The sequence below is a fragment of the Pseudophryne corroboree genome, chromosome 4 (genome assembly GCF_028390025.1).
Source record: "Pseudophryne corroboree isolate aPseCor3 chromosome 4, aPseCor3.hap2, whole genome shotgun sequence".
Lineage (NCBI taxonomy): Eukaryota > Metazoa > Chordata > Amphibia > Anura > Myobatrachidae > Pseudophryne > Pseudophryne corroboree.
This window is the reverse complement of record NC_086447.1, coordinates 420194924-420213849: the sequence shown is the minus strand read 5'-3', so window position 1 is coordinate 420213849 and position 18926 is coordinate 420194924. Positions and strand designations below refer to the sequence as shown.

The 18926-nt window shown below is 45.0% G+C and overlaps 1 protein-coding gene and 2 pseudogenes across 1 annotated transcript in view; 2 read left to right on the top strand and 1 right to left on the bottom strand.

Annotated features, from left to right (window-relative positions):
- The window catches only part of TMEM30A (transmembrane protein 30A), a 130540-nt gene that overhangs the window by 73741 nt on the left and 37873 nt on the right, over nucleotides 1-18926 (top strand). The window contains exon 3 of the mRNA XM_063916826.1: nucleotides 2305-2412. Coding sequence (XP_063772896.1) covers nucleotides 2305-2412 — 108 coding nt within the window. The remainder of the gene's footprint in view (nucleotides 1-2304; nucleotides 2413-18926) is intronic.
- LOC134912249 (5S ribosomal RNA) lies at nucleotides 5980-6098 on the bottom strand (annotated as a pseudogene).
- LOC134912248 (5S ribosomal RNA) lies at nucleotides 7271-7389 on the top strand (annotated as a pseudogene).

Below are 18926 nucleotides of genomic sequence, written 5' to 3'. Positions count from 1 at the left end.
GAGTTAGCAAGTCTTTGGGGACTTCCTCGAATAGACATGATGGCGTCACGCCTCAACCAAAAGCTTCGGAGGTATTGTGCCAGGTCACGGGACCCTCAGGCAGTAGCGGTAGACGCCCTGGTGACACCATGGGTGTTTCAGTCGGTCTATGTGTTCCCTCCTCTACCTCTCATCTCAAAAGTGTTGAGAATCATAAGACGAAACAGAGTACGAGGGGAAGACCTGTTGCAGCAAGGGCCTTGCATGTTCCAAGACTTACCGCGGTTGCGTTTGACGGCATGGCGGTTGAACACCGAATCCTAGCTGAGAGAGGTATTCCGGAGGAAGTTATTCCTACTCTGATAAAGGCTAGGAAGGAAGTAACAGCGAAACATTATCACCGTATCTGGAGGAAGTATGTATCTTGGTGTGAAACCAAACATGCTCCTACGGAAGATTTCCATCTGGGCCGTTTTCTCCACTTCCTACAGACAGGAGTGGATATGGGCCTAAAGTTAGGGCCGAAATCTGTACCTTAATGGAGCCTATCTATATTTTTTCAGAAGGAATTGGCTTCTCTCCCAGAAGTCCACACTTTCGTAAAGGGAGTGCTGCACATCCAGCCTCCTTTTGTGCCACCTGTGGCGCCATGGGACCTTAACGTGGTGTTGCAGTTCCTTAAATCGCACTGGTTTGAACCTCTTCAAACGGTGGAATTAAACTTTCTCACTTGGAAAGTGGTCATGTTGCTGGCCTTGGCATCTGCAAGGCGGGTGTCAGAGTTGGCGGCCTTGTCTCACAAGAGCCCCTACTTGATTTTTCATGTGGATAGAGCAGAGTTGAGGACTCGTCCTCAATTTTTGCCTAAGGTGGTTTCTTCTTTTCATATGAACCAACCTATTGTGGTGCCTGTGGCTACGGGGGACTCGGAGGATTCTAAGTCCCTGGATGTAATCAGGGCCTTAAAAATTTACGTAGCCAGGACGGCTAGGGTTAGGAAAACAGAGGCTCTGTTTGTCCTGTATGCAGCCAACAAGGTTGGCGCGTCTGCTTCTAAGCAGACTATTGCTCGCTGGATCTGTAACACGATTCAGCAGGCTCATTCTACGGCTGGATTGCCGGTACCAAATTCAGTAAAGGCCCATTCCACTAGGAAGGTGGGCTCTTCTTGGCCGGCTGCCCGAGGCGTCTCGGCATTACAGCTTTGCCGAGCAGTTACTTGGTCGGGTTCAAACACTTTTGCTAAATTCTACAAGTTTGATAACCTGGCTGAGGAGGACCTTGCGTTTGCTCAATCGGTGCTGCAGAGTCATCCGCACTCTCCCGCCCGGTTTGGAGCTTTGGTATAAACCCCATGGTCCTCACGGAGTCCCCAGCATCCTCTAGGACGTAAGAGAAAATAAGATTTTAAACCTACTGGTAAATCTTTTTCTCCTAGTCCGTAGAGGATGCTGGGCGCCCGTCCCAGTGCGGACTAAATCTGCAAGACTTGTATATAGTTGTTGCTTACATAAGGGTTATGTTACGGTTAAGATCGGTCTTTGACTGATACTGTTTTTTGTTCATACTGTTAACTGGTTGCGTATATTCCAGGTTATATGGTGTTTGGTGTGGGCTGGTATGAATCTTGCCCTTAGATTAACAAAATCCTTTCTTCATATTGTCCATCTCCTCTGGGCACAGTTTCTCTAACTGAGGCCTGGAGGGGGGGCATAGAGGGAGGAGCCAGTGCACACCCATACTAAAAGTTCTTTATAGTGCCCATGTCTCCTGCGGAGCCCGTCTATACCCCATGGTCCTTACGGAGTCCCCAGCATCCTCTACGGACTAGGAGAAAAAGATTTACCGGTAGGTTTAAAATCTTATTTTTTATTTCTAGCCCAGTCATTGACTGCTGTGTTCTGTAATAGTGGATGTTTATAATTCTTTATTTGTCAGATGGGTTTAACTTTGTTACAGCCAATTTCTGTTTATTCTCAAACTACCTTTTATGTGTCGTCTATTGTAACTGCACAGTGTTTTAGTTGGTACTGCATAGTTTATACTTAAAGTTCAGAAAGGTGGCCAGGAACTAGTTGACTGTAATAAATAAATAAATATTTTCCATTTATCCAGTGTTTTGTGGTGATAAAGCACAGTATTTTTTTTGTTTATTTCAATTTGTTCCACATTCTTTCCCCCTGTGGTACTAGATGTTTATGGAGGATAAGTATTTCTTACAAATATTTTTCTGTAAAATCTAAAGATAGACAGCATATCCTTTTGAACATTACCCAAGTACCTTAAACCGTTGTTGTTGTTTTTATTTTTTTATTTTTTTTGTAGAGCACTGTGTTTATGTATTATGGGCTGTCCAACTTTTATCAAAACCACCGTCGATATGTGAAATCTAGAGATGACAGCCAGCTGAATGGAGACAAAAACTCACTTACAGTAAGTCATGTTTGGTTGATAGAACGATGCTTTAAATACCAGTAACCAAAAAAATCTGTTGCCTCAATTGAACGGGAAGAATCTGATTTTGTTGTGATTCCGGTAACATCTTTGTACTTTTCTATAATGCTCTAAAAAATTTTTTTATATATATGCATGTGTGTAAAAAAAAAAAATAATAGTAAAAAATAATATATATATATATATATATATATATATATATATATATATATATATATATATATATATATATATAATATTTATTTCAAGTATCCGGCACTAGCTGCCTCTTACTGGCAGAAGGTAATGGCTCCGGTGCCCTCCAGGGGTTCTATGTCCCAGTATACACAAGCGAAATTGGCGGCACTCAGAGACTTGTAGGAACTTTGAAATAGCGCTTTTCATTTTTTTTTAATTCAACGTTGAATTAAAAAAAGCTATTTCAAAGTTCCTACAAGTCTCTGAGTGCCGCCATTTTAGCTTGTGTGTGTGTGTATATGTATGTATATCTATCTATCGTTTCCCAAACTCTATCCTCCAGTATCCCCAACAGTTCATGTTTTCCAGGTCACCTTGCATGTACACAGGTGTATTTATTACTCACTGACACATTTTAAAAGGTCCACAGGTGGAGGTAATTATTTCACTTGTGATTCTTTGAGGAGACCTGCAAAACGTGAACTGTTGGTGGTCCTTGAGGACTGTGTTTGGAGACCACTGTGTTGGATGAATAAAACGTTCATATTATGCATGCACTGTCCTTTGTGAGCATATTACTATTGGCACATTTGTGAATCATCAGAATCTATGGCCTGAAGGGGAGGTAACTGTTCTCCCCTATTTAGCCATGTGTTTTGTTTTTGTTTTTTTTGTTTTGTTTTTTCTGCAAGCATTAGAGTGTTGCCTCCACCACAGATAATATACTGTATGGGAAAGGGGTGTGCAGAAAAATAGCACGCCCACCAGATGCGAAAAGCCCCATGCTCAGAACCTTGGTACAGAAAGTCCCTGTAAAGGTGCATGCTCACGGTGAGATTTATCCTTGCGATTTTGACTCTATAGTCACAAGGCTAGGGAGACTGTAGGCAAATCAATCTTGACTATCTAGTTCTAGTACTACAGTATAGTCAAAATTGGCACTTGGTCGGAATCGCACATAGCCAATATCGCAAGCACACATATTGCCTACTTCAGATCTGATCGCTGGGCTGCATTTTTTGCTGCCCTGCGATCAGATAGTCGTTGCCACAGGGGGAGGGGGGGGGGGGGGTTTCATTGTGCAACTGTGCGATCGCATGTGTACCAGAGTTGAACAAACTGATTTTGTGCAGTCTCTGCGCAGCCCAGGACTTGCTCTTCCAGTTGCCACCCACAAGCGGCCTCTTCCTGTTAATCTCCTTGCAGACGCCCATACGAATGGATTCTTTGCACCATCCCGTCGCAGGGCACCGATGCCCGTTGCAGCCGCGCAAAGCGCCGGTGCGGTGCATGCGCAGTTTGGATCTGATCACTCGCTGTGCAAAAACGCACATCCGCAGTCAGATCTGAATTACCCCCATAGTCCGTTGCATAGTCAAAATCGAAGATGGCCAAAATCTCACTGCATGTATGCACCTTAAGAAGTGAGGAGTTGTGTTCTGGTGACGTTTCTTTCCTGGCTAAACTGAGGATTTATCTTAATAGTGATTGTTGCAATTTAGGATATCCACTAAATGCAGTTACCGTTAATACACTTCCAGGGTTGTTACAAAATTATTAGGATAAGGCTTTACCGGCTAGATTATGCCTAGATTGAAACTGTCAAACAAAATACAGCTGATTTGCATACATACATACATACATACATACATACATACATACATACATACATACATACATACATACATACATACATACATACATTTAGCACTAGCTATGGTATTTTCTCTTACATCCTATAGGATGCTGGAGTCCAATTTAGTACCATGGGGTATAGAAGGATCCTTTGGGAACCACTGGCACTTTAAGAGTTTAATAGTGTGGGCTGGCCCTTCCCTCTATGCCCCTCCTACCAGACTCCGTTTAGAAAATGTGCCCGGAGGATACGGTCACAGCTAGGGGAGCTCCTAGGAGTTTTTCTAGTCTTTTTTTATTTTTTTTTAAAGTTCATTAGGTTCAGGGAGGCTGCTGGGTGGGAGTGCAGCACTGACAGGCTGCGCTCCAGGAATGCTCGGCAACACTGTGTAGGCGCTGTGAGGGGCGTCCTGAGCCAGCGCGGATCTCCCTACACTAGTCATGCTGCTAACAAAAAAGAGGATTGCTCTGCGCTCCAGAGATCACTTTAAATTAATTAATTCATTGATTAAGTGCAGTCTAGCAGGGAGAATAATTGACTCGATGAAACTCAACTTTTAGGAAAAGATTATTTTATCATATCAAAATGTTATTGTTTGACAAAGACACACAAAACAAACAAAAACCGTTAATATATGTAGCAATTAAAATGATCGGAGGTTCCAACCTCTTGCATGCACAATAGATAGAGACCTGTATCTGTCTCTGAGAACGTGCTGTTTAAGGCAACATACAATGTTTCTGAATAAAGGATTTTTGAAACATAGAAAGAAGGCTCTCTTTAAATAAAATGTCAATTGATTTTAACACTGGCGTCCCAGTGTGATAACATAAATAATATCCACAGATGGCTCCACAATGGCTAATAAATTATTTGAGGCATACAAACAATAATTACCCTCGTGCTGGTTCCTGAAATTTACTACAGGGTCCTGTGTGCAACTGCACGTGGTAATAGAAGAAACCTCTGATCTTTTTAATTGCTACATATATTAACTGTTTGATTTTTGTGTGTCTTTGCCAAACAATAACATTTTGATATGATAAAATAATCTTTTTCTAAAAGTTGAGTTTCATTGAGTCAATTATTCTCCCTGCTAGACTGCACTTAATCAATGAATTAATTAATTTAAAGTGATCTCTGGAGCGCAGAGCAATCCTCTTCTTTTTTTTTTTTTTTTTTTTTTGTTCATTATTTAATCTGTATTTCAGCCTAGCCAGCTGTTTTGCTCAGCAGCTCCATCACCTACGGTTTCTCTTACCAAATTTTGAAAAACCATTAATTGGTAAATGTATTATTATATATAGCTAATAAAGAGAAGAGAGAAAAAGAAAAAGAAACCCTTGTTGGGAGCACTCACTCTTGGAAACAATGGAGAGTTAGATAATACTTGATAAATTAGGTATTTAAAACGTAACTTTTAATTATTTATGGGTAAAATACGGAGTACACCCTGTTTTGTTGTTTAAAATGTAATTAAATAAACGTGAATCATTGGTTTCGAATTACCGCTGTGAATATATAGGTGAAAACATGTATGTATGTATGTATGTATGTATGTGTGTGTGTATATATATATATATATATATATATATATATATATATATATATATATATAAGGCCAAAAAATTGCAAAAAAAGGTTCGGCATGAAATATGGCAAAATCAAGGAATGTGCCCACCAGGTATTGTTTTTTAGGTTAGTGCAATAATCTGAGTATTGCCGTCAAGTAAAACCTACAACACCAGGTATTCCTTAGTGGTCAACCACCTAAGTACTGACCAGGCCCAACACCGTATTGCTTCCAAGATCGGACGAGATTGGGCATGCGCGGTGTGGTGTGGTAGTAGATTTCGGTTTGAACAGCTGGTATGCAGCTATCAACTACAACACAGACCTGGTTCTTGAAATGGGCAGATAGCCTCTTAGAGAAGAGACATATGTTTGACCATCATTGCACCGAATTGTATTCCAAATATATAGGTATACTAAGGTTTAAATCATATGATCAGTCGGTTTTGCCAAACTGAGCCGCCTGCATGTTGCTTTTGATTGTGTGTGCTATGCAACATAAATCCCCAATGGATTTTTCACACGTAGTAGGGCATAAGAAAACCCTTGTTGTACTGATGACACGCCAACAAAAAAACATTAAATAATGAAAGTAATGCCAGTTATATAAGGTACATCTACAACATATGGAACAATCTGTTTCATAAGTGCTATCAATACACAGCTTATCTTTATTTGTACTTTTTTCTGTGTCAATTTTGGGCAGACACATTACAAAATAGCTACAAACTGTCATCCACTATAGCTGCAGCAATTGGAACATATATGTTGCCACTCATTTATTCCTGCATATTCAGCAGCATAACCCCTTTTTTTCCCCACAGATATCTTAAATATGAGCACATGAATGATTGTATATACAATTGCCAATGAAGCACAAATTATATTCGGCATGCCATATTTTTGATTAATTTATTGTGGAGATTTAGTGGATACATGTTTAGTGGTTTATTTTGGCAACAAGATTGCCACACAGACAGCATGCGGCGTTTCAGGCTCTAAGGTTCCGTTTAGCCTAAGTGTGGGCAGGAGGGTTTGTGTCTTTTGTAATACATTCCCTATTTATTTATCTGCCAGTCTGTCTGTACAGCTGATAAAGATATTTTTGAATAATTTTCAGCCTTAATGACATTACATTACTTTCATTATTTAATGTTTTTTTGTTGGCGTGTCATCAGTACAACAAGGGTTTTCTTATGCCCTACTACGTGTGAAAAATCCATTGGGGATTTATGTTGCATAGCACACACAATCAAAAGCAACATGCAGGCGGCTCAGTTTGGCAAAACCGACTGATCATATGATTTAAACCTTAGTATACCTATATATTTGGAATACAATTCGGTGCAATGATGGTCAAACATATGTCTCTTCTCTAAGAGGCTATCTGCCCATTTCAAGAACCAGGTCTGTGTTGTAGTTGATAGCTGCATACCAGCTGTTCAAACCGAAATCTACTACCACACCACACCGCGCATGCCCAATCTCGTCCGATCTTGGAAGCAATACGGTGTTGGGCCTGGTCAGTACTTAGGTGGTTGACCACTAAGGAATACCTGGTGTTGTAGGTTTTACTTGACGGCAATACTCAGATTATTGCACTAACCTAAAAAACAATACCTGGTGGGCACATTCCTTGATTTTGCCATATTTCATGCCGAACCTTTTTTTGCAATTTTTTGGCCTTATATATATATACATGTTTTCACCTATATATTCACAGCGGTAATTCGAAACCAATGATTCACGTTTATTTAATTACATTTTAAACAACAAAACAGGGTGTACTCCGTATTTTACCCATAAATAATTAAAAGTTACGTTTTAAATACCTAATTTATCAAGTATTATCTAACTCTCCATTGTTTCCAAGAGTGAGTGCTCCCAACAAGGGTTTCTTTTTCTTTTTCTCTCTTCTCTTTATTACCAATGTAATAGACCCATGGGAGCACCATCGACAATCACCCTCCTTTTTTCTACCCACAACTTTGACAGTTTAATGGTAGATGGTGATTAATTCCGAAAGTTTTTTCGGTTGGTCGGTTTTCTTGGAAACTTACATTAATTATCTACTCATGCAACATCATTTACTCTTGTGCGGCATCCTTAACCCAATTTTCCTTTTGCTTATTATATATAGCGCCAGGTTCATACAGTTTGAGATTATTCTTCAACCGTATTTGTATATTTTTATGCTGCTAACAGGGGCTAATCCTGCTGTTAGCTTCAGGAAACCTCAGGCCAGTTTAAACATTTAGTGCGGGAAGCCGCGCGCCATGTCGGGGGGCGGGGCTTCCTCAGAGCGGATCCAGCACTCACCAGCGCCATTTTCTCCCTGCAAAGACGCTGACGGGGAGCGCTGCCCTCCACATAACTCCATTGCCTCACGGTACCAGGGTGTTATAGACGGGGGGGGGGGGAGGGGGAGAGAGAGGGAGAGAGAGATATCAATACTACTTTATTAAGGGTAGTTAGCTCTGGGCTTTTAGCATAATAATTGCCTACAGGGGCGCTGTGTGGCTGGTTCCTTATACTCTGTCTCTCTGAAGGTACTCTGGGGCAAACTGTGTCTGACATTTTCCTGTGTGTGTAAGTGTGTATATCCCACATTACCGTGTCTAAGGACTCTGTGTCCTGTGCTGCAGAGTGTCCATCTTCGCCTGAGGAGTCTATTCCATGTACTCAGGACTGTAATATATCGTCTCAGCCTTCTGAATCCGAACCCCCATGGGTGGATTCTTTAAGGGGAATGATATCCCAGATTTCTACTAGGATGTCCCATACTGAAAGGGAGACGCAGGTTTTGAAAAAATCTCTGGAGTGCTTAAAGTATTCAGCCCCTACTACTATGGACCTATACATACATACACTCCAAAACGTACACTTGCCCAAATAATGCAAGTTGACACTGATACCGACTCTGATACAGGGGACGGTGATGGGGATATGCACGGGGGAGATGCATCCCTTGCTAAAGGGGTGCAGTTGATGATTGAAGCAATTAGGGATGTGTTGCATATTTCTGAGAGAGTGCCTGAGCAAGAAGAAGAATCTTATTTACAGTAAATAAGAAATCCTCGCTTACCTTCCCTGCTTCTAAGGAATTCAACTCCTTGTTTGAAAAGTCCTGGAAAAATGCAGAGGAAAAAATTCCAGATTCCTAAAAGAATTATCAAAGCTTTTCCTTTCCCTGAAGAGGACAAAAAAATGTGGGAAAACCCACCTATAGTTGATGCTTCTGTATCTAGATTGCCAAAAAAGGTAGTTTTTACCTGTCCCCGGTTCAACCGCCTTTAAAGGAGCCGGCTGACCGCAAGATTGAGACTACGCTCAAATTACTATACACTGCTACAGGCGTGGCATTAAATCCCACTATTGCTTGTGCATGGATTTCTAAAGCTATAGTAAAGTGGTCAGGCACATTACTTGAGGATTTAGATACTATGGATAGGAGTGACATTGATTTGTTTTTTTACGTCGCATACAGGATTCTGCAAGTTTCATGGTGGAGGCCATGAAGGACATTGGCCTGCTTAATGCAAGGGCTACTTCCATGGCAGTCTCTGCACGCAGAGGACTCTGGATACGCCAATGGACTGTGGATGCGGAATCCAAGAAAAGTGTGGAGAACCTACCCTTAACAGGTCAGGCCCTGTTTGGAGAAGCTCTGGATGCGTGGATATCCACGGCAACTGCGGGTAAGTCGGCCTTTCTTCCCTCTGCAGCTGCACCGGCTCGAAAGTCTTATCCTACGCCTGCACTGCAGTCCTTTCAGACCGCTAAATTTAAAAAACCCAACCCCCCCCTTCCCCCACCCACCACCTTCTTTAGAGGAGGATGGGGAAAGTCCAGAAAACCTGCTCCAACAGGTTCCTAGGAACAGAAACCAGGTTCTGCTTCCTCAAAATCTTCAGCATGACGGTGGACCTCCCAGCCTGGAGATCGGACAGGTGGGAGCGAGACTAAAAGATTACAGTCGCGTCTGGGCGTAATCGTGCCTGGATATTGTTGCCCAGGGGTACAGACTGGAGTTTCAGGAACTCCCACCTCACAGATTCTTCAAATCAGGCTTACCAGTTTCGCTGACAGAAAGTGCTATCCTACAGGAAGCCATTCAAAAATTGGTACGAACAAATGTAATTGTTCCAGTTCCACCTTAGCTAATTACCAAGGGTTATTACTCAAACCTGTGTGTGTGGTACCGAATCCGGACGGTTCGGTAAGGCCTAACTTGAACCTGAAGTCATTGAACCCTGAGGGTTTTCCGATTCAATATGGAGTCTCTGAGAGCAGTGATCTCGGGTCTGGAGGAGGGGAAATTCCTAGTATCCCTGGATATCAAGAATGCGTACCTTCACATTCCGATCTGGCCGCCTCACCAGGCCTATCTACGGTTTGCACTACAGGACTGTCACTATCCGTTCCAGACATTACCATTCGGCCTCTCGACAGCACCGAGGGTGTTTACCAAGGTCATGGCGGAGATGATGCTCCTCCCCCGCAAACAGGGAGTGAACATTATTCCATATCTGGATGATCTGCTGATAAAAGCATCTACCAAGGAGAAGCTGTTGCAGAGTATTGCACTCTCAACTCCACTACTCCGGGATCATGGGTGGATCCTGAACCTTCCATAGTCACATTTGGAACCGACAAGGAGACAGCCCTTCCTGGGGATGATACTCGACACGGAAGTGCAGCGGGTGTTTCTACCACTGAGGAAAGCGTTGGTGATCCAATCAATGGTCCGGATGTCCTGAAGCCAGCCAGGGTATCTGTTCATCAGTGCATTCGCCTTCTGGGGAAGATGGTTGCCTCCTACGAGGCTCTACAGTACGGAAGATTCCATGCGAGGTTCTTCCAACTAGATCTCCCCGACAAATGGTCGGGATCACATCTTCACATGCACCAGCAGATACTCCTGTCGCCGAAAGCCAGAATTTCACTCCTCTGGTGGCTGCAAACTTCTTACCTAGTCGAGGGCCGCAGGTTCGGGATTCAGAATTGTATCCTTCTAACCACGGATGCAAGTCTTAGAGGTTGGGTAGCAGTTACCCAAGGGGAAAACTTCCAAGGAAAGTGGTCAAGTCTGGAATCCATCCTTCCAATAAATGTTCTGGAACTACGGGCCATATAAAACGGCCTCCTACAAGCGACACATCTTCTGCAAAATCAGGCATTCAGGTTCAGTCAGACAATGTAACGGCAGTGTCCTACATAAACTGACAGGGTGGAACGAAGAGCAGAGCGGCTATGTCAGAGGTAACAAGAATTCTCCTCTGGGCAGAAAAGCATGCGGTGGCGCTGTCGGCCATTTTCATTCCGGGAGTGGACAACTGGGAAGCGGACTTCCTCAGCAGACACGATCTCCATCCACAAGAATGGAGCCTCCACCCGGAGGTGTTCGCAGAAGTGACAAGCTTATGGGGTGTACCTCAGATAGACATGATGGCTTCTTGCCTCAACAAGAAGCTTCGGAGGTACTGTTCCAGGTTGAGAGACGTGGACACACTGGTAACTCCGTGGACGTATCAGTCAGTGTATGTGTTCCCTCCACTTCCACTCATCCCAAGGATTCTCAAACTCTTAAAAAGAACAAGAGTTCAGGCGATCCTCATTGCTCAGGACTGGCCAAGTAGAGCTTGGTATGCAGATCTTCTGGAATTACTGCTGGAGGATCCGAGGCCTCTTCCTCTTCGCGAGGACCTTCTACAACAGGAGCCGTTCGCCTATCAAGACTTACCGTGGCTACGTTTGATGGCATGGAGGTTGAACGCCAGATCTTAGCTCGGACGGGTATTCCGACCAAGGTCATTCCTACTCTGATTCGAGCTAGGAAGGGGGTAACGTCTAAACATTAGCATCGGATTTGGAAAAAGTATGTCTCTAAGTGTGGATCCAAGAAGTTTCCTACGTTGGAGTTTCAACTGTGTCGTTTTCTCTTTCTGCAAGCAGGTGTGGATGTGGGCCTACGCTTGGGCTCAATCAAAGTCCAGATTTCGGGTTTGTCCATTTTCTTCCAGAAACAATTGGCTGCTATCCCTGAGGTTCAGACTTTCTTGAAAGGAGTTCTGCACATCCAACCACCCTTTGTGCCTCCTACGGCACCTTGGGATCTTAATGTGGTGCGAACCTTTACAGGAGGTGGATGTAAAGTTTCTTACTTGGAAGGCGGTCACACTGTTGACATTGGCATCTGCAAGACGTGTGTCGGAATTGGTGGCATTGTCGCACAAGAGCCCCTACTTGATTTTCCATGAGGATAGAGCTGAGCTCAGAACGCGTCTGCAATTTCTTCCAAAGGTTGTGTCGGCTTTTCATGTCAACCAACCTATTGTGGTGCCAGTGGCTACTGACACCTCAATTAGCTCAAAGTCCTTGTATGTTGTGTGGGCTTTGAAGATATATGTGAAGAGGACTGCTCGTCACAGGAAATCGGACACTCTATTTGTCCTTAATGATCCCAACAAGATTGGGTGTCCTGCTTCTAAGCAGACGATTTCTCGCTGGATCAGGCTTACTATCCAGCATGCTTATTCGACGGCAGGATTGCCGATTCCAAATTCTGTTCAGGCCCACTCTACTCGTGTGGTGGGTTCGTCCTGGGCGGCTGCCCGGGGTGTCTCGGCTTTACAGCTTTGCCGAGCAGCCACTTGGTCAGGGTCGAACACGTTTGCTAAGTTCTACAGGTTCGATACTTTGGCCTCTGAGGATCTACAGTTTGGTCAATCTGTTCTGAAGGACCCTCAGCACTCTCCCTCCTGTACTGGGAGCTTTGGTACATCCTCATGGTACTAAATTGGACCCCAGCATCCTCTAGGACGTAAGAGAAAATAGGACTTTAATTGCCTACCGGTAATTCTTTTCTCGTAGTCTGTAGAGGATGCTGGGCGCCCGTCCAGTACTTTTGTATTCCTGCATAGTTACTTAAGTAAGTATTGTTGGTTCAGCCGTTGCTGAATTGTTCCAAGTTGCTTAGCTTTCCTTTTTGTTATGTGTGAGCTGCTATGAATCTCACCACTATCTGTATATTTCCTTCTCTCGAAGTATGTCCGTCTCCTCGGGCACAGTTTCTGTGCCCTGAGTCTGGTAGGAGGGGCGTAGAGGGAGGGGCCAGCCCACACTATTAAACTCTTAAAGTGCCAGTGGCTCCCAAAGGACCCATCTATACCCCATGGTACTAAATTGGATCCCGGCATCCTCTGTGGACTACGAGAAAAGGATTTATCGGTAGGTAATTAAAATCCTATTTTTAAATCCTACTGCAAGTGCTACATGGTGGCAGCAGAATAATCCAGCGTCAAAAGATCACTTGACTTTACTAAATCTGTATGTGGTGCAGATATTGATGATCTTAGTGGCAACAAACCAATTAGATATATTAACCCTTCATAGGTGGCCTTGTTTTTCTGTTATGATAAATAATTAAACAGATTCTTGAAACGTACAAGTCATTTTTGTAATCAATAAGCTGCCCAGCCTTTGTTGGCGTATATAGTTACTAACTGACCTTGAAGCTCTCCTGTACTTCATTGTGAAGCATACAATATAAACCACACTGCTCTCCCTAACTTCTGCGTTGAGGCTGCAGCTGACCTACTTGATATTGAATCTAAATTATTGCAGCACAATCTGTTTATTAGAACGGTGTGAATTTGAGGCCTAAAACTAAACCACCATTTGGAACATTGTGTAAGGGGGAAAAAGAGGAATTGCATGACCTAGATACAACTGAGCAGATTTTATTTATTTATTGTGCTAATAAAATTGGATTGTTAAAGCTTTGATAGGCTGATGCCTCTAAACTATACTTTTGTTTTCTCTTGTGTCCTAGAGGATGCTTGAGTCCGCATTAGTACCATGGGGTATAGACTGGTCCACCAGGATTCATTGGCACTTTAAGAGTTTGAGAGTGTGGGCTGGCTCCTCCGTCTATGCCCCTGCTACCAGACTCTGTTTAGAAAATGTGCCCCCAGGAGCCGGTCACTGACGCGGAATCCAGGAGAGGTGTGGAGACCCTACCCTACACAGGTCAGGCTCTCTTTGGGGAAGTGTTGGATGCGTGATTTCCACGGCTGCAGCGGGTAAGTCTCCTTTTCTTCTCTCAGCTGCACCTGCTACGAAGAAGCTATTTTCTTCAGCTGCATCACAATCCTTTTGGGCTGCTAGAATAAGAAGGGCAAGCCATCCAACACCTTCTTTAGAGGAGGTCGGCCAAGAAACCTGCTGCTGCAGGTTCCCAGGAACAGACTCCTGCTTCAGGTACGCCAAAGTCCTCAGCATGACCGCGCGGCCTGGAGGCGGGACCGGTGGGGGCGAGACTCGGGCATTTCAGTCACGTCTGGGTATCGTCCGGCCTGGACCCCTGGGACACAATATCCTGTAGGTTATTGTACCAGTTCCACCCCATTTGCAAAACAAGGGTTACTATTTGAACATTTTTCGTGGTACTGAAACCGGATGGTTCGGTCAGGCCCATTTTGAACTTAAAATCGCTTAATCCCTTTCTGAGGGAGTTAAAGTTCAAGATGGAGTCTCTGAGGGTGGTGATATCAGGACTGGAAGAGGAGGAATTCCTGGTATCCCTAGAAATCAAGGATGCGTACCTCCACATTCCGATTTTGGCCGCCGCATCAAGCTTATCTCCAATTCGCACTGTTGGACAGTCATTTCTAATTCCAGGTCCTGCCATTCGGCCTCTCCACAGCACCAAGGGTATTCACCAAGGTGATGGCATTAATTATGGTTCTTTTATGCAGACAGGGGGTGAACATAATTCCATATATGGATGATCTGCTGATAAAGGCATCGTCCAAGGAGAAGCTGTTACAGTCCATTGTTCTCACGACCCATCTACTCAGGGAACACGGTTGGATCCTGAATCTTCCAAAATCACATTTGGAGCCTACCAGGAGGTTGTCTTTTCTGGGAATGATCCTCGACACGCAACTGCAGAGGGTGTTTCTCCCAGAGGAGAAAGTGTTGGTGATACACACAATGGTCCGGGATGTTCTGAAGCCAGCCCGGGTGTCGGTTCATCAGTGCATTCGCCTTCTTGGGAAGATGGTGGCCTCTTACGAGGCTCTGCAGTACGGGAGGTTTCATGCTCGACCCTTCCAACTGGATCTCCTGGACTAGTGGTCGAGATCTCCTCTACACATGCACCAGAGAATACGTCTGTCGCCAAAGGCCAGGATTTCACTCCTCTGGTGGCTACAATTACCTCACCTTCTGGAGGGCCGCAGGTTTGGGATTCAGGACTGGATTCTTCTAACCACGAAGGCAAGTCTCCGGGGATGGGGTGCAGTCACCCAACGGGAGACCTTCCAAGGAAGGTGGTCAAGTCTGGAAGCCGGTCTGCCAATAAACATTCTGGAACTAAGAGCCGTCTACAACGGTCTTCTCCATGCGGCCCATCTTCTGCGAGATCGGGCCATTCAAGTGCAGTCAGACAATGTAACGACAGTAGCTTACATAAACCGACAGGGCGGAATGAAGAGCAGAGCTGCAATGTCATAGATAACCAGGATCATCCTCTGGGCAGAAAAACACGCGTTGCCAATCTTCATTCTAGGAGTAGACAACTGGGAAGTGGACTTCCTCAGCAGACACGATCTTCATCCAAGAGAGTGGGGACTCCATCCGGAGGTGTTCATGGAGGTAACAGATCTTTGGGGTGTATCTCAAATAGACATATGGCCTCTTGTCTCAACAAGAAGCTTTGGCGGTATTGTTCCAGGTCGAGGAACCCGCAAGCCGTGGCTGTGGACGCCCTAGTGACACTATGGGTGTTCCAGTCGGTGTACTGTTTCCTCCACTTCCACTCATTCCAAGAGTTCTAATACTCATAAGGAGAATAAGAGTTCAGGCAATCCTCACTGCTCCGGACTGGCCAAGAAGGGCTTGGTAAGTGGATCTTCTGGATCTACTGCTAGAAGAGCCGAGGCCTCTTCCTCTTTGGGAGGACCTGCTGCAGCAGGGGCCGTTCGCCTATCAAGACTTACTGCGGCTACGTTTGATGGCATGGAGGTTGAACGCCAGATTTTAGCTCGGAAGGGCATTCCGAACAAGGTTATTCCTACCCTGATACAGGCTAGGAAAGGAGTAATGTCTAAACATAACCATCATTTGAAAAAAATATGTATCTTGGTACGAGTCCAAGAAGTGCCCTACGGTGGTGTTTCAACTGGGACGGTTTCTCCTTTTCCTGCAAGCAGGTGTGGATATGGGCCTGAGGTTGGGCTCCGTAAAGGTCCAGGTTTCGGCCCTATCCATTTTCTTCCAGAAACAGTTGGCTTCTCTTCCTGAGGTTCAGACTTTTTCTGAAAGGGATTCTGCACATCCAGCCTCCCTTTGTACCGCCTACGGCACCCTGGGATCTTAACGTGGTGTTGCAGTTTCTCCAATTGGATTGGTTTGAGCCTCTGCCGAAGGTTAAGGTCAAGTTTCTCACGGGGAAGGCTGTCACTTGGTTGGCCTTAGCTTCTGCTAGACGTGTGTCTGAGTTGGGGGCTTTGTCCTGTAAGAGCTCCTACTTTATCTTCCATGAAGATAGAGCTGCGCTCCGGACACCACAGCAGTTTCTTTCAAAGGTTGTGTCGGCATTTCATATCAACCAACCTATTGTGGTGCCAGTGGCTGCTGACTCCTCATTTCCTCAAAGTCCTTGGATGTTGGCTGGACTCTGAAGATCTATGTGAAGAGGACTGCTTGTCACAGAAAACCGGACTCTGTTTGTCCTGTATGATCCCAAGAAACTTGGGTGTCCTGCTTCTAAGCAGACTATCTCTCGCTGGATCAGGTTCACTATCCAGCATGCGTATTCTATGGCAGGATTGCCGTGTCCTACGTCTGTTAAGGCTCACTCTACTCGTAAGGTGGTTTCTTCCTGGGCGGCTGCCTAGGGTGTCTCGGCTTTACAGCTTTGCCGAGCAGCTACTTAGTCTGGGTCAAACACATTCGCAAAGTTCTACAAGTTTGATACTTTGGCCTCTGAAGACCTACAGTTTGGTCGGTCAGTTCTGCAGTAACCTCCGCGCTCTCCCTCCCGTTCTGGGAGCTTTGGTACATCCCCCATGGTACTAATGTGGACCCCAGCATCCTCTAGGACGTAAGAGAAAATAGGATTTTAATTACCTACCGGTAAATCCTTTTCTCGTAGTCCGTAGAAGATGCTGGGCGCCTGCCCAGTGCTTCGTTTTCTTGCAGTGGTTTTCTGGTTCAGTACAACTTTTTTGTTTTTAGTTAAGTACTGCATTGTTACTTGGTAAGTAATGTTTGTGGTTGCTAAGTTTCCAAGCTTGTTAGCTTGGTTTGCCTTATGTGTGTGAGCTGGTGTGACTCTCGCCACGAACTGTGTATAATCCTTCTCTCGAAGATGTCCGTCTCCTCGGGCACAGTTTCTAGACTGTCTGGTAGGAGGGGCATAGAGGGAGGAGCCTACTCACACTCTCAAACTCTTAAAGTGCCAATGGCTCCTAGTAGACCAGTCTATACCCCATGTTACTAATGTGGACCCCAGCATCCTCTACGGACTACTAGAAAAGGATTTACAGGTAGGTAATTTTAAATCCTATTTCTCTTACGTCCTAGAGGATGCTGGGGACTCCGTAAGGACCATGGGGTATAGACAGGCTCCGCAGGAGACATGGGCACTATAAAGAACTTTTAGTATGGGTGTGCACTGGCTCTTCCCTCTATGCCACTCCTCCCAGACCTCCGTTAGATTTTGTGCCCAGAGGAGATAGGGTGCATTACAGGGGAGCTCTCCTGAGTTTCTCTGTTTAAAAGAATTTTGTTAGGTTTTTTATTTTCAGGGAGCACTGCTGGCAACAGGCTCCCTGCATCGTGGGACTGAGGAGAGAGAAGCAGACCTACTTAAGTGATAGGCTCTGCATCTTAGGCTACTGGACACCATTAGTTCCAGAGGGAGTCGGAACGCAGGTCTCACCCCGCCGTTTGTCCCAGAGCCGCGCCGCCGTCCTCCTCGCAGAGCCGGAAGGTAGAAGCCGGGTGAGTATAATAGGATTTAAATTACCTACCTGTAAATATCTGGGTTTTATTCCAGTGTCAGTTGGTGCTGGGTGTGTGCTGGCATACTCTCTCTCTGTCTCTCCAAAGGGCCTTGTTGGGGAATTGTCCCCTTATAGATATATCCCTGTGTGTGTGGGGGTGTCGTTACGTGCGTGTCGGCATGTCTGAAGCGGAAGGCTCGTCCAAGGAGGAGGTGGAGCAGATGAGTGGTGTGTCTCTGTCGGCAACGCCGACTCATGATTGGATGGACATGTGGCATATGTTAAATGCAAGTGTGGCCTCATTACATAAGAGACTGGACAAAGCAGAGTCCAGGGAGAAAGCAGGGAGTTAATCCACGGATTGGACTGGGTCACACGGCCCTTCTGAGTCTCAAAAACGTCCCCTATCCCAAATAATAGGCACTGGTACTGACACGGATTCTGACTCCAGTGTCGACTACGATGATGCAAAATTACACCCAAGGGTTGCAAAAAGTATTCAGTGTATGATTATTGCAATAAAAGATATTTTGCATATCATTGATGACCCCTCTGTCCCTGACATGAGGGTGCGCATGTATAAGGAAAAGAAACCTGAGGTAACCTTCCCCCATCCCATGAGCTTAACGAGTTATTTGAAAAAGTTTGGTAAACTCCAGATAAAAAACTGCAGATTCCCAAAATGGTTCTTATGGCGTATCCTTTCCCTGCACAGGACAGGGTACGTTGGGAATCCTCTCCCAGGGTGGACAAGGCTTTAACACGCCTGGCCAAGAAGGTGGCGCTACTGTCTCCGGACACGGCAGCCCTCAAGGATCCTGCTGATCGCAGACAGGAGTCTACTTTAAAGTCTATTTATGCGCATACAGGTGCTTTGCTCAGACCGGCAATAGCATCGGCATGGACAGATACCTTGTCAGCTGGCCTTGATACCCTAGACAGGGATACCATTTTATTAACCTTAGCCCACATTAAAGACGCAGTCTTATATATGAGGGACGCTCAAAGAGATGTTGGGCTGCTGGGTTCCAGAGCCAATGCCATGGCTATTTATGCGAGACGAGCTCTATGGACCCGCCAATGGACGGGTGATG